The following is a 15331-nucleotide window of genomic DNA, read 5'->3' as shown; positions in this document are numbered from 1 at the left end:
TTGCTACAGCCTCCTTTCAGGCAGTTGAAGAGTGATGAGATCTCCCCTGAGCCTCCTTTTCAGAATAAACAGCCCCAGCTCCCTCAGCTGTTCCTCATCAGACTTGTGCTCCAGACCCTTCACCAACTCTATTTCCCTTCTCTGGACATGCTTCAGCCCCTCAATGTCTTTCTTGTAGTGAGAACCCCAGAACTGGGCACAGAATTTGAGGTGTGGCCTCACCAGTGCCAAGTACAAGAGGATGGTCCCTGCCCTGGTCCTGCTGAGCTCACTATTTCTGGTACAAGCCAGGATGCCACTGGCCTTCCCGACCTCCTGGGCTGGCTCATGCTCAGTGACTGTTGACCCTTTTCCACTCAGCAAGCTTCCAGCCACTCTGCCCCATGCCTGGAGTGTTCCTGTGGCACCCTCTAAGTTCTAACTCCACACCAGAGCATGACAGCAAGTGTGGACAGAGGGAGACTGAGTGCTTGAGCTATACTGATCGATCTTGGCTGTAGGTGGGAGGGTACTGGGTGAGGCAGCTGCCACCCATCAGCGTCACCAATTCCAGCTCTGTCCTGACAGCTGTGGGGACAGTCTGACTGGGGGCAAGTATCTGCAGGCTCTCATCCACACATGATCCTTTAGGAAAAGGCTTCCACAGAAAGGTTTGTCTCCCTGTGACTCAGGGCTCAGCTGTGGCCTGATCTGGGCTCCTTCTGCCGGAGGAAGCTATGAAGAAGTGCTTGGCTAAAGCCATGACAAAGATGAGTGGAAACCACAGGCGTGCACGGTTATTGCAATGGGAATAGTCTGCAGCTCAGAGATTCAAGGGGAAGTCTATTGACGTCCTTAAACCATAAGAAAACAAAAGCAGAGACTCAGAAGACAACGGCTCAGCAACACTGGGAGTCAGTCTTCTGCAAGAAGCAGCACAGGATGCCTCTTCCCTGCACTCCTAAGTTGTGTATATCTGCTTGCAGAGTCCCTCTGTGCTTGGTATAAGCCTGTACCAAATGAGCAAGGCAAGGAGGGCGTACCTCTTTTCTGTGGCAACCAGAAGCAGGAGCCGGTGGGATGGAGCTGGCTCGGTTCTGTACCGGCAGAGACCAGCTGTTACTATACATGACTGAGTCAGGCATCCTCTGCCTTCAGAACGTCCTTTGCCTGAGTGGTACCAGCAAGGCAATTGGCCTTGGAGAAAATTTTGAAGTTATCAGGCGGTTACCTCTGTCACATGTGCAGGGGCTTGTTCAAAGACTCAGCTATCTATCATGTTTTCATGTTTTATTTCAGTTATTAGAAAGTGGAAATACAGTCATTGTGTACACAGGAAACCAAAGACACTCCAACACTGGCTAGTTTTTACTAATGTGTAGGCACAAACTGATATGTGTACAGCCTCATTCAAGATTTATATTTTGCTTAAATGTAAATCTCTTCCTGCACACCTCTAAAGTAAACCAGAAAATCACTTTTTATCAAGTAAATGCTCACACAATTACTATTTAAATAGCAGCTTAATTATGCTGGTTTAAATGATACCTTAATTTGTGCCATTTTCCAATGACCTTGCATGCCTGCTTCTCCTTTCCTCTTTTCATTCTGCAAAATAAAAAAAGAGATTCTGATATAGCCAAGGAACGTCATCCAAGGCATGAGTTAATGGAGATGGTATCTTAAGAGCTCTGCTATTTAACAGAAACCCAATAGGAATTAAATCACGGGATGTTATCCAGGAGTTGGCATTATCTGTGCTCAGGAACATTTGTCATAGTTATTAATTTTCCCAATCAGTTTTGTTTATTCTAGTAGTTCTGGTTGAAGATGCTTTTTATATTATTTTCTTAGGAACTGAAATGTATAGGCTTGTTCTGCTTGTACTGCCTGCTGTCTTTGCCTGTCCCTTGCTTACCACTCTGGAAGTTGCTGTTCAAGTTCATGCCAAATTGGCAGGTAAATTTCCTAGAAGTTTGGTGAAGATCAGCATCTGGATGATATACTGAAACCCCTACTTAGAGGAATGCAGCTCTAATCCATTCTGAGAGGCAGAAGCCAACTGGCTTACCAGCAAAAACATGAACATAAATCTATAGATATGTCTCATTTTTCAGGAAACTACTGTTATTGCTGGTATATGCTTCTGGTTTCACTGAAAATATTTTGGAGCAATGATCTAACTGACAAAACCTGGTTTCTCTAGGAACTTGAAGTTGGTTTCATGAAACATGGATGAATCATTTAATGAATTTGAATTGAAGAGAAAATGAGGAGATGCTGAACCATCAATGTTGCTGCCAATTTATAAGGAAGTGCATGCTATGTCGAGGGAGTTTGGTAGAATCCTGAAATTGTTTTATACTGATGCTTTGGGATTTTTATTTATTCTGGAGTTGCTGTAGCATAAATGAGTTCTGTTTTCACTTTGAGCTGCTCTGGTGGGCTGAAATTTTCAGGGTTCAGGAGCCTGTAATATCATGGTACAAGTAGGGGGGAAACTCACCTGTAGGAGAATGGAAGCAAGAGTTCAAAAAGCAGTTAATTCAGCCATCCCAACTTAACTAATCACCAGCTGCAGTCAGTCTGCCCAGGTGCACATTTGAGGCTTTAAGAAGCTGCAGTGAGTGTACAGCTGAGAGGTGTGCACCTCTCAGTACAAGGGAGAATAGGCTGAACCACTAAATAGCCTGGATCCTCAGCTGGGCTGGGGGTGGGAGGCAAGAATGAAATCAAGTCTTGACCAAGATAAGATTTGGTGTAGTTTTTCAATTGATAAATGTTAATGGAAATTAGTGTTAGTGGAATGTGGTTGACTAATGTTGAGTGAAGTTAGAGAAACAAAAAAAGGATTGTTGAAGATTATTATAGTCTTGCCTTTGAAGTTCTTGGCCCTGTATAATGTTTCCCAGGACTCAAACATCAAGGATGTGAACAGCTAAATAAATGAAGGGCAGCTGTGACAAATCAAAGAAAGGAAGTTCAAATAACTCCAAAGCTCCACAACTAAAACATAAAACAATGAACCAGGAGATAACATAACATGTAACAGTGCACGTTACCACTGTCAGGCTGTGGTCACTAGGAGTGTTAGGAGGATGACTTCCCAAGTATCATTGCAATTCAAGTGCTTGGGAGCACTACAGTAAAATGTAGCAAGAAAAATGGGCTACATGAAATGGGGCATTTAAATGACAAAGATGTACACCCTAGAAATTTAAGGATGTCCTTCAAAGCACAACAGAAGTAGCTGGGAAAATAAAAGCGATGATAAAGCCAGTACTGGAAATACTGGCACAGTGCCAAAGTTGAATACCCAAACACATTATCAGCCTGGTGATAATTACACAATTCACAGTTACAGTTCTAGGAGATTATTCCACAAGAGAGGCTCATTTTTATTAAAGCTTCACAAACCTTAGTTCAAGCATTTCTTTTTTTCAGCTGGAATGCCATCTGCAATATTTAAAATTAGCATGTGTGTCACATTTTCACTCATTAAATGATTGTTTCTCATTGTCTAGGAATACCTAGACAATGGATGTGCCACTGGATGTGCTCCTTGTGTTTCAATACAGAAGGTGACTGCTTGAGCTGTAGGTGTGACTGAGGTTAAAGCTCTGAATGCTGTTTCAGCACATCACAGATTCCTGTGAGACAGTGGGAGAATAACTGTCTACAATGAATGTGTTACATTTCCTTCCTAATAAAACAAGAAACAGAAAAGAAAACAAAGCAGAAAATATCATTATGCCATTGTATAAATCGATGGTTCACAGCTATTTGAATAATGATTGTCTAGTCTGTCTCAAATGTAAGAACTGAGGAATAGTGCTGAAATGAACAGAAAGTAATGGATAACAGGAGAGAAGATCTTTCTATGGAACACATTGTGGAACTTGTGAGATGTGATGAAAGTCAAAATGAGTGTTATCCACAAAAGAATTAGCCAAATTCATGAAGTTTAGATGAGCTTGTCTCTGTTAATCACAATGCTCAGGTTTTAGTCATAGCTAAGGACCCTAAATAAATTCAGACGCCCTAAGTCACCAAAGCACAGACTCTTCTGCCTTCCTTGTAGTTGGTTATTAAGTCAGACATACATTAATTTTTTTAACTTTTGGGGTTTTTTTTTGTAAAAGGCAAAATAGCAAAGCAGTGGCTTGCATGTTCTATGTTCCAGGCCTTGTATTTCCATACACCAGTAAAACTGTCATACTTGATGATATCAGCCAGAAAAGCACCACATAAAAGGAACTAATGAGGCCAAGACTCAAACATGGAGGATTTCAGCCAATTAGTAGAATAATCAGATAGCTCATTGCTACCTCCAATAAGGCTGTCTTGTCAGTCTTAACAGGCCAACAGGGGTATGCAAAACAATTATATTCAAATTAGGAGAGAATAAATAGCTGTAACAAAACCTAAATATTTTTGTAAACTATATAACAGCTTGGATTACCTCAGTAACCTAAAATTGGTGCTGGCTTGGAAATACTGGAGAAGAAACACTCAACCACAAAGCTGGAAAGCATACACCAAAATAGCCAGAGCATAAACACAATCAACAGAGTTCAAAAATAACTTTGAGAATTTCACTGTACGCAGTCATGACAAGCAAGAACCCAGATGCCCAATGCTTATGAAATAACTAGTGTTTAGATACCTGTTTCATTGTTATGTTATTTCTCTGCAAGGACCGCGGGTGTAATTGCAAACAAAGCCAGAGGATCAGTCATACCACACTGATTTCATGACAGGTGGAGTAAAGCTGAACAAGCAGGTACCCAGTCTGCAGTTATGGCTTCTCCCATTCTCAGCTAGTCAGACAGGACATTCGTGGCTAAACAGCATGTCCTCACAGTGTAAACACTGGTGCAGTGGGTGGAAAGGTGCTATGATGTCTCTTCTCTTTGTCATGAAAGAGCAGGATATTTTTTTCAAGAATGTATTAATTAAAGTGACATGGTCCCTTTTAGATTCAGAGTTTATGTCAGGCAGTCATGTTATTTCATACATGAGTACATCATGAAAATCTTTTGCTCCCTGTACATCATTTTCTGGATAGATCTCCAGAGTGCTTCTACCACAACCAAACCTGTGATTCAGACTCAACTGATTTTGTTAGTTGGCAGAATTAACAGCAATATTTTACTGTGGGCCCTAAACTTTAATCACATAAAACACCGACTGCTAAAATTATTTAAAACAGTGTTGCCATTAATATGTAGGAGTTACATGAGATAAATGCAATTAAACGTAGTTTTTTAAATATTGTGTGGAGTGTTTTGTGGCTATTTTCAAGGCTCAATCTGGACATCTTATTAATAGTGACATCCTAAATATCAGTATGTGTCGTCTGACAAGTTATCACATCATTTCAGTTATCGATTAGCTATTAATCTGCACAGTAGTAACTTCAGAAACTGAGTTTTTTTTAGTTACATTATTATTATTTTTTGAGGCATTGCTAGGGATATGCATTACAAATATATCCCAGCAAACTAAATACCTATACATTCTGTATGAATCTAAAAAAAAATAGATTTGTCAAATTAATATGAGAACCATAGCCACGTTATGCAAAATATTAAAAAAAAACCCAAAACAAACAGGAAGACGCATCAAGTATTCTATTTGTGAGAATACAATGAAGGAGTAGATTGATGCAGGAGAATCACAGTGAAAAAAGCAGGGTGAAAACTCAAAGGGAAGGAGCCAATATAGGAAAAACTTATGTAACAAAAAGAGCAGAAGTCTTACATAGGGAAAAAAACCCAACAATACAAATGAACACGTAATAAAAATTCTGTCCAACAAACCTAATGTTAGAATGAACTATAAACTGCAGAACAAATATCTGATTCTGTTAAATTCCAGTTGTTTCTCTTGTTTCTGCTTGTAGGGCCTTCTCGTCTCACTCTCAGTCATGATGAATGAGATCCCAGGTTGTAACTATCCAAGGATTACCCCTTCATCTCGATTTTGTCATTCTCAACTTTCCTCCCGGTGCTGAAACGATGAGCAGGCTGTACCCTTCTCATCCTGCTCCCCAATATAACTAGGAGCCCTTCTAGTCCCATGCCCTTTTTAGCCCCAAACTATCAACCTGACGCGAAAGTGGAAAAAACTCTGCAGGCACCTCCGCAGGAAACATTTTGTTCTGAAGATTTCCATCTACCCCCTTCATCAGGTATTACTAGGGCCTATGCCTAAAGCATTAATGATTCCACATCTATTATATTTTTGATATTTTGCTGTGAAGATCCTAACCATCTGTATTTTTTTCTCCTGCTGCTAAATACTAGAGTTTGTCATGAGGACAAACATTTTTCCATTATAATCACTGTGTCAATGAGTAGCTGGAATTTTTTTCTTACACCTCTGTGAGCAATGAGTAGTAGTATATCACAAGGGCTATCAATGCCTTGAGATGCTGAACAATTAGACATCATGTGGTGAGTTATAAATGGGACAACAGAAGTAACTTTCCATTCACTGGATGTTTTGGCCTCTCAGATCTTGACTCAATCAATCACTCTTGACTCAGAAAAACAAATTCACTGCCTGTACAATTAGGTGAGATCCTTGTCCTCTCATCTTCTCCCATCTAAGTGTTGGAGATTGGGTCTTCAGTTTTGGCATGGACCTTACCTAACAGAATTACCTTTCCTTGGGAAATTGTTCGGTAAGTGGGTGATGAGGCTGCTCTCATCATGAACTGCTTCAGAAGAGATGCTGTGTGAGGCACAAGGGGACATGCTGCCTTTCAGGCCCCTCTTTGGTGAGCTAAATGAGTTTTCCTCCCAGATTTAATAATTTGAATGAGAGAAACATCAAAGGCAATGAAAAAACTTAGAAAGCTTTAATTAAAAATTCTATGCAAGTTCTGTTCCTGGAGGAGTGGGTGCTGGGGTCTGCCCAATTGGGTTATAGAAAAAACACAGATGTAGCTGATCCTACTCCATGGTGGTCATGTGCATCCCCCATGTGCAGTAAGTGGGTCTTCTGAGATGCTTCCAGATGAGTTTTTTGCATTGATGTCATAGGAGAGTGGCAATTTGGAGGGCTCCTCTCCAGAGAGAGGAGTCAGTGCAGAGAGGGAGGGAAGGTCTTGTCTCTCTGACAGTTGCTGTGGAGACAGGCAGCGTCTCACTGTGAAGCCAGTGTAATACAGAGGGGAAAAGCTCTGAGAGACATCACAAAGACAATTTATTCCTTCTGCCTCCTACCTCAGCCTGGCTTTGTTGCTGCTGTTCCAGCTTCTTTCCCTCTGTTTCCTTCAGCTCAAGTCCTACTTCTGTTCTTAGTGGGATGCTTTTGTCTCCAATCCTTTTCTCTTTACTGATCTTTCCTGTACCTTTTTATCCTCATTTCACCCCTCTTCCCTGGGCAAATACACCTTAGTGAAATTTTCTTCTTGGGCACAACAACTACAGACTGATTTTCTGATGCTTTTTTTCTGCTGAGGTGTTGAGAGCAGAACAGTGTTCCCACTACAGTTCAGCCCTTGCCAACAGTTACCAGATTCTCTATTTCAAGAAACCCAAATTTGTTCTTATGAGAAAACCTTGATATGTTTCTGCTTCATCCCAGTTCTGTCTGTTGGTGCCTCCTTCCAACAGTTCCTTCAGCATCCAGTTTCCCTGATGCAGAGCTGCAGCAGAACTTTCTCCATGAAGAATTCTGGTTCTCAATAGCACTAAAAATACCTTCTCTTTTGTTCAATAAATGGACTGGTCATAGCCAATCATTTTGCTATATCTCAGCACAATGCAGATTCTGATTATGTGTTCTTCTGAATCATGTTCTACCGAGTTTATCTCCATACTTCAGCACTCTAAGAGACCTAGAATAGAAATATTTTCGGAACCCAGGGAGTTCCAGACAAACAGTTCAATGTAGAAGAGAATATTGAATTATCCAGTGTTTTACTGACTTTAATTTTTCATTTTGCTAGATTAGGTAGTTATTTTTGGTGTTCATTGTGGAGGGAAAATAATGATGGAGTCAAGTATATTTGTGTTATTAATTGTGTGCAAAGACTGTATTGTGTAAAGATTATTCCCTTATAAAATTACCATTAGCTTAATTTAACAGTCTTTTGCTTTCTTGCATCAGTTCACAACAATTTTCTAATAGGCATTTTCATACTTAAATTCTTGAAAGGACCACAGGGTGGCAGAGCAATTAAACACATATCTACTGGGAGCAGTTCTTTATGCGGACATGAGCAGACAAGAGCTGGGCGAGCCAGAGTAGCTGCTCGTGGTGATTATCCCAGTGGAGCTGAGTGATGCCATTAGTTTGTAGTGTTTCCAATGTCTCACAGCAATGGTGGCACAATGACAATGTGCTCCAGACAGGTCTGTCAGCTGGAGGAGCAGCGGGTGTTTCTCAGCCGCGGGATGTCTCTGTGTGCTGCACAACCTCCCCTAATGACAGGATGGGACGTGGTTAAGGAGAGAGACTGAAACCTCTGCTTTGCAGCGTACTGTTTGACAAAGACTATTTTTCTTTTGTTAAAAGCCTCATCAGTCTATGTCAGTACTATGATTCTGTGTCTCATAAAAGCAGCTGTTTGGCATCTGTCAAACTGCATGTGTTCCTGCCACCAGAACCACATATCGCCAGACTCATGCGCACTGTGTTTTTGCACCCACCACCTACCCCAAACCCTGGTTGTGGTGCTCACCCCAGGAAACGGAAGAGCCAGATCACCTAAGGCAATGTGCGCTCCATTGTGGGCAGTGTGGAAAGAGCAATAGTCAACAGAAACTTGGGCTGAGAAGCAGGAATAGATAGCAAAGGACAAGTAAGACAATGAGGTATCTTAGACTGAATCTCAGCTCTTAGGTGTTGCCTCCCAAAGGAGAAAAATACCCCAAACCTAAGTGTTCAGGGCTGATCACAACTCAGTGTCAAACCATCAGTTCAAGCCACAGTGGTTTGAGCAAACATTTTAGATCTTGCGACCAGACATCAGAGTGCATTAATACAGATATGGCTGGGGAACAGCTTAAGAAACTGGCTTTTGCCACAGCTAGAATATGTTGTCTTCACACTTGAGAAGTGTTTTAGAAAGCAGTTCCTTTTCAGGTCTTATTCACGCTTCCCAGCTGACTGACAGCTCCCAGTCCATGCATGAAGCTAGATACTACACCAATCTAGGATTAAACATACGAAGGATAGGATGTAGACGTAACTTTGGCTGAATGAGTTCATAACTGCTATTGGTTGATTGCAGGATGAAATAAAGAGAAAACAAACAAATAAAAGAACTACTAGAAATACACATAAAATGCTCAAATATAAGTCTGAGGCTTCAGACAGGTTTACAGGTGCTTTTTGACATATAAATATTTTTATGATGCTCAAAATTAGAAGTTATTGCAAAACAAATGAATATATGAAGTAAGAGGAATTAGAAAACATTCCAGGTGTAATTAAGTAGGGGGACTTGGCATCATGCATTGGGTAGTGCAAGATGCTGGTTTAACAGAGCATAATGTCAACTGGAACTATTTGGGTTACTGATCTGATGTGAATTTCTGATCTTTTATCTTATTGAAGCTGCTTGTTTCTATAAAATATTTATCTGTTCACAGGAGCAAGCACTAAAACATGTACCCATCTCCTAGCTGTGCTTTAGCTGTCAGTCTGCACAGGAATCTTGCTATCTCTGTCTGGCCTAGTGAGTGTCTGAACATTTAATGCAAAATGGAAAAGCTGCATAAGGACAGGCTTAGAAAGCCCCTTTCAGATTGTCTCTGCGTATCTCAGGATCAAAAGGCCTTTTGCTCTGCACTTCAGCTCACTATTATAACAACTACCAGGCCAGTGACACATGAAATGTAAGAATCTAAACAGATATGAGTCTGCTGAAAAGTTGGACAGATTGTGAAAAATTCCTCCTGTTATCTCACCATGGTGGCTTTTGCAGGAACTTGGATGCTATAACAGAAAAAGAGAAGTTTAAAACATGCCTTTTTTTTTTTTTGAAAACTTACTAACTTTTCCTGTGGTTTATCACAAGACTAAAATTAGCTTGGCCAGATGCATTCAGTCTTTTGAATCACACAAGCACTGATTCTTCTGAGCAGTTCCCAGCAGATAACTTAAATTGTTCAAACTTAAGAGCAGAAATGAATGTAATCTGTGCATTGCCATGAATGGGAAGCACTATTGTCCATAGCCTGAAAAGAGGAGGGGAGATTGGACAATACCTGGTAGTTCCTATGGTTCCCCTTGCCAGGCCTCTAGTGCTAAGGAAGTCAGCCAATTGAAACACAAAGACAAGTGAGTTCTTTTTGCAAATAAGCATGGGAATATAGAAAAAACCCTCCACACTAATTTTCCATGAGTGTTGCAAGAGCTACTTAAATGAAAGGTCAACTTAAAAGCCAAAAATCATTTGGTATTTGTCTTCCTCAGTAAAGAGAAGGACCAGGTATTTTAAAATTTGATGTTTACATAATGCTGTCTCTTATACAAAGGATGTTAGGGAAAACAAAGCTGTTAACCCATTGGACAGTTCACCTGCTAATGCCTTTTGTCCCTGAAGTGCTTCACCATCTTTTGCATGTGTGTCCTTTTCCTGTTTAAAAAGCCCTAGTCATCCCAGCAAAGAAAAGACAAACAACCTTATATGGGAGTTAAGAACAAGGCTGTAGGAGAAATGAGAAGTATACACATGAATATTGGTAATTCTTTCGTGTGGATGTCTCGTGTTAAAATAAGCTCGCAGAAAATTTGTGAGACTAAAGAATTGATTTAGCAAATCTCAGGTTAATTTATCGAGTCAAAATGTTGGCTACAGATGCAATAGTCTTTAAAGTAGTGAAAGCAATATTCTTATTTCTCAATGTAAACATCTAGTGTTTCACCACTTGGGTATTTACTAAATGAGATAAGAAAGTTTGTACAATTTGCTAACATGTTTTCTAAACCCAGTACTCTGGTACAATGTGCCTATTCATGCATGATGTTCCACATGGCATTTTGTCCTTGGTGGTTCGAGTGTGCTTTATACCTTACTACATGCCAGAGAGCTGCTAGCATCGTCAAGAGTCATTGGAAGACACTTGAGCTTCCCCTCATACCTGTGGTGCCAACTCTTCAGACCTGTGTAGCTTTTGTTACTCTCTTGAAGTTGTGGAGGATGAGTTTTGAAGTGTCCCAGGACTCCAGCTCAAAGATCTGTCATGTTTTTGGTTGAGGAATGCCAACTGTTGGCTAGCTACCTTCATCTCACTTAACTTCAGCCATGCTAAGGTAAAACTCACGTATTCATATCTAAAATAGGCACCAACTTCTAAAATTGATCCTATATCTGAAAGAAGAAATTAATCTACTTCCTGGGGGTTACCTTAGAGGGATGTCTTTCCTCCTTGCTGTCAGGATTTCAAAGTCTGCACATGCTGTCCCACCTCTTAGAGAAGCCACTTAGTCTTCATGACCAATCTCCCTTGGGAGGGAGGGTCAAGACAACCTAATCTTTTGCTAGACTTGGTGTCCTCTAGCAGTCTGTACATTAAAAACAAGATATAAACATCTAACCAAGTTATTTTGTGTAGCTTTTTACTGGCTCTTGACTGAAACATGATCCTTCAAGGTTATGTTAATTAACCATTTTTTTGCGTGACACCAGGCTTGGGATGACTGATACCCCATTCCCTCCTTTCAGGATAACTGTAAGAAATTTCATTGAGAACATATGGAACAAATTAAAAATGGGATATCAGTGTGCAAAGGCCAACATGGTTGTCTATAATCATTAAATAATTCAGTACAGGAGATTGCACTGGCCTACATTTTCCAAGTTGCAAGACTGCAAGGAAAGATACAGATTTCAGGCAGTTCCACAATCATCCTGTCATGATACCTTGTCACTGCACAAAGACAGCTTCTTCTCCCTTTTCCACCTCTTTTGTTCGTGTTTCAAGCTGCCAAGGTCTACTCCACCTTAGTGTCAGCTCTGGTGCTCATTGCACCCTATGACCATCTGTACAGCTCTGCTCACTGGCTCAGAAGAAATTCTCCACTTTCTGGTATGCTTCTGCCTATTTAGTGAATTGAATTGCAGCAAGCAGGGGTCCTAAAACTGTGAAAACTAGCATAAGACGCATTGCAGATTGTGCTGCCAGAGCCTGGAAGAACAGTGTATCTCCTTTAGCGGCAGTGAATGGCTGAAATTAGCCAAACCCAGGTAATAGAGACAATGACTTACCCAGAAATGGTTTGCCATGTACATTCACAAGAAATTGTCTTTCTTTCAATCATGTGATAAAGTGCTTGGTAAAAATTACTCTGTACATTCATTGTGCTAAAAATAAGGTCAGATGAGATGGTTGTTTCAATTCCCTTTTTACTTCCAGTTCTGTGAATCTGTACTTTGTATATTTGTAATATGAGTGGAATTAGAGGCTGTTTGCAAGTATTCAGATTAAATGCATGTCCTCCAAATTCACAGAAAGTAATCTCAAGGTGTAGTGCTTACAGTCCTAAGGTGTTCTCTCTCCCTGGCCCATTCCACAAATGAAACAAAGGCAGATGGAATTTTTCCCCCTTCGTCATCCATGGATCTCTAGTTGTCTTTGAGACCCGCAAAGATGCTCATTAAAAGGACTCCACTGGATTGAACCAAAGGTCCATCTAGTCCTGAATTGATCTCAGTGTCTATAAACAGATGCATAGGGAACAGCGGGGAAAGCATATATGAAATGTCATACAAGTGACATTTGTGTAGCCTTGTGAGGCAAATATTTTTAGAACAGAGAATTTCCTGAGCTGGAGGTGACTGCTGTCTGCTTAGTAACCCCCTGTAGATTTTTTTCCAAGTATTTTTTTGCCTTGATTCCAAGTCCATTCTTTGACATCCAGAGCCCCTTTTGGTAAAAAATACCGCAAGTCTGCTATGGGCCGTGCAAAGAATCACCTACTTCTTGTTGTCTGCAGTCTAGTTACTACCAGGTTCACCTGGTTCCCTTTTAGTTCCTCTTGTGGTTGTGAAATTATCGTTTTGGTCTTGATTCGATGACAGTATTGCAAGTTCTGCTAAAGTAGAAGCAATTTCCATGCACACAGAGTATGTGTAGGCAGAAATAAAGGCTATGAGTAGACAATCAAGGTATCGCATGTGTTTGTAAATGAAAACCATGGTTGAACCACCGCAGATGATGGTTCCTCTTGATTTTTTTTTTTTTTTGGAAAAAGACTGGGTTTTTTTTACCCCATCAAAAATGTTGACGAACAGTGTTCATGATCTTGCAATTTACTTCCCATTGCCCGGACTAAATGTTCCTCTACTCTCAAGAATTCTGCATCCTCTGTCACCTGGAGACAAAGAGTAGAGGTGGGCAGGGGACCAGCGTCTGAAAATAACCCCTGGGTAGCAGATAAGCAGAAATGCGGACAGCAGGAGGGCAGTAGCAGTTTTTTAGGGTGAAACCCCAGACTACCAGCTCCTTTTCTGCGACCTGCCCCGTGCTGCATCTCTAAGGGTCACTGCCAAGGCGCATCCCGGCGTACCTCGGCGGGTGGCAGCGGTATCCCCGCCCGCGTAGCCGGCTCGGCTTCTCCCGAGCGCTGCCCCTCCGTGCAGTCTGTGCTCCCGGCAGCCCCGTGCCAGAGGGAGGTCCGGGGACTTTGCACCCGCGGGAAGGGAACCACGGGTGGGGAGCGCTGTGCCTCCAGCCGTCTCCTGCCTCCCCGGTCGGGCTGGAGGAGAGGAGCGGCGCGGCAGCAGCCGCCTGTCTCGCAGCCCCCAGCGGGGATCCGGCCCTTTCCCGCGGGGGCAGCGCCGACCCTGCCGTGTGACAGCCGGGGGGGGACGCTGCTGCCTCGGCGAGCCCGGCTGCGGCGGCGGCGGCTGCAGCCATGTGTTTCTCCGCCTGCCAGTGACACAATAACACGGGAAGCGGCAGGAGGGATCCGAGCCTGCCGAGGGGAAAGTGACCTGACCCGCTCAGGTGAGCCGAAGCGGCGGGGGGTGGCAGTCGCTGCCTCCCACCCCTGGACGAGCTCTGCGGCCGCCGGGGCCGGGCGGGAGGAGCCCCGGAGCTGCCGGCGGGGGCGGCGCGTCCCGGGGGCGGCGGGTGCCCGGTCCCCCCTCACCCGGCGGTGCTGTGCCCGCAGGCCGGCGGCGATGGAGGAGGGCATGAGCAGCATGCAGCAGAAAGCGGCGGAGCTGGAGCACATGGCCGAGGTCCTGCTCACCGGCGAGCAGCTCCGGTAAGCGGTGCCTTCCTCCCGCTTTGCCGGGGACGAGTACCCGGGGTTAGCAGCAGCCCCGCTGACGGCGAGGCTGGGGAGGGGGGATTGCGGGTCGGAGGGCGAGGGTCTGTCCCCGCGGGCTTTCCTTGCACCGGAGCACCTGCCCTGCTTCCATCGCATCCCGGGGCTCCGGCCCCGCTTCCAGCAGCGAGCAGGACAAGGGGGCCGCAGCCAGTGCTGTGAGCCCAGGGAGGTAAAGCACCGCCCAGAGCGCTTCTGCCTTGGGCACCTTTGCTTCCCTGTGTGGAACGGGAGGCGGCTGGGGAGAGGCTGCTGCGTCACTAAAGGCATCAAGCGATGCAGAAGGAGTGTGGCGTCTTTAAAGATTAAAACCCCCGAAGATACCATAAGCGATAAAGTGTCTGAGCACCCCACAGGGAGCCCAGCCGAGCGTAAGGCACCGCTCCCGCACAGCCCCGGTGCGGACCGGCGCTGGCAGCGGCGCCGGGCGCTGACCTCGCAGAGCTGCGCCTTACTCCGAGGGCTTGTTTTTATTTTGGATCAGCTGGTCCCAGCAGATGGAAGGGGATCCCTACTGTCAGTGCCAGCAGTAATTAACAGTGCTTTGTGACTGGAGTTGTGTGCAGCACAGGAACCTTGAACAAAAATGCCTGACTCAGTTAATTTTTAACTTGTGTGATGTATTTAGTGTGCCGGCTGTACACATACACTAGAGAGGAGAAAAATAAATTTTAATGCTTTCAGTTTGGTGATGAAACATCTTGTGATTGAGGAAGAAATTTCCCATTATATTATGTTGTACAATTAACTAGAAGGAGATTGTAAAAATATTTTCCTAGTAGTTTTTGCTTGAATATTTTTTGCCTTTTTGATCTACTTTTTTAAAATCTTTTTGCTCAAATGCCTGACAAACACTGCAAAGTGATAGAAATGTTCCTTGATTTGGAAGGTGCCATCATTGCTGCTAGTACAGATACTGTTACTGTTGCATTCACGAGGTAAGGAGCATTGACAGCTTGTAATACGCGTGGTTGGGAAGTAAATGTTGTTTTGATCCTCTGGCTCTGGTACACACCAGTGTCTGCTCCAAGCTTGAGATTCAGCTTCAAAGTAGCCT

At 43.2% G+C, this 15331-nt stretch overlaps 1 protein-coding gene across 2 annotated transcripts in view; it reads left to right on the top strand.

Moving 5' to 3' along the window:
* The first annotated feature begins 13652 nt into the window (after positions 1-13652).
* DEPTOR (DEP domain containing MTOR interacting protein) overlaps positions 13653-15331 on the top strand; it is a 74750-nt gene continuing 73071 nt past the window's right edge. The window contains exons 1-2 of one of the 2 annotated variants that reach the window (XM_064645921.1): positions 13653-13949; positions 14116-14211. In XM_064645921.1, coding sequence (XP_064501991.1) covers positions 14126-14211 — 86 coding nt within the window. In that variant the 5' untranslated portion in view covers positions 13653-13949; positions 14116-14125. Of the gene's footprint in view, positions 13950-13981; positions 14212-15331 lie in introns of those variants that run through there. The other variant, XM_064645931.1, reaches the window with a different exon arrangement.

This window comes from Pseudopipra pipra, chromosome 1 (assembly GCF_036250125.1).
Source record: "Pseudopipra pipra isolate bDixPip1 chromosome 1, bDixPip1.hap1, whole genome shotgun sequence".
Classification (NCBI taxonomy): Eukaryota; Metazoa; Chordata; class Aves; order Passeriformes; family Pipridae; genus Pseudopipra; species Pseudopipra pipra.
The sequence above is the reverse complement of the archived record's forward strand: the minus strand, read 5'-3'. Positions and strand labels throughout refer to the sequence as shown.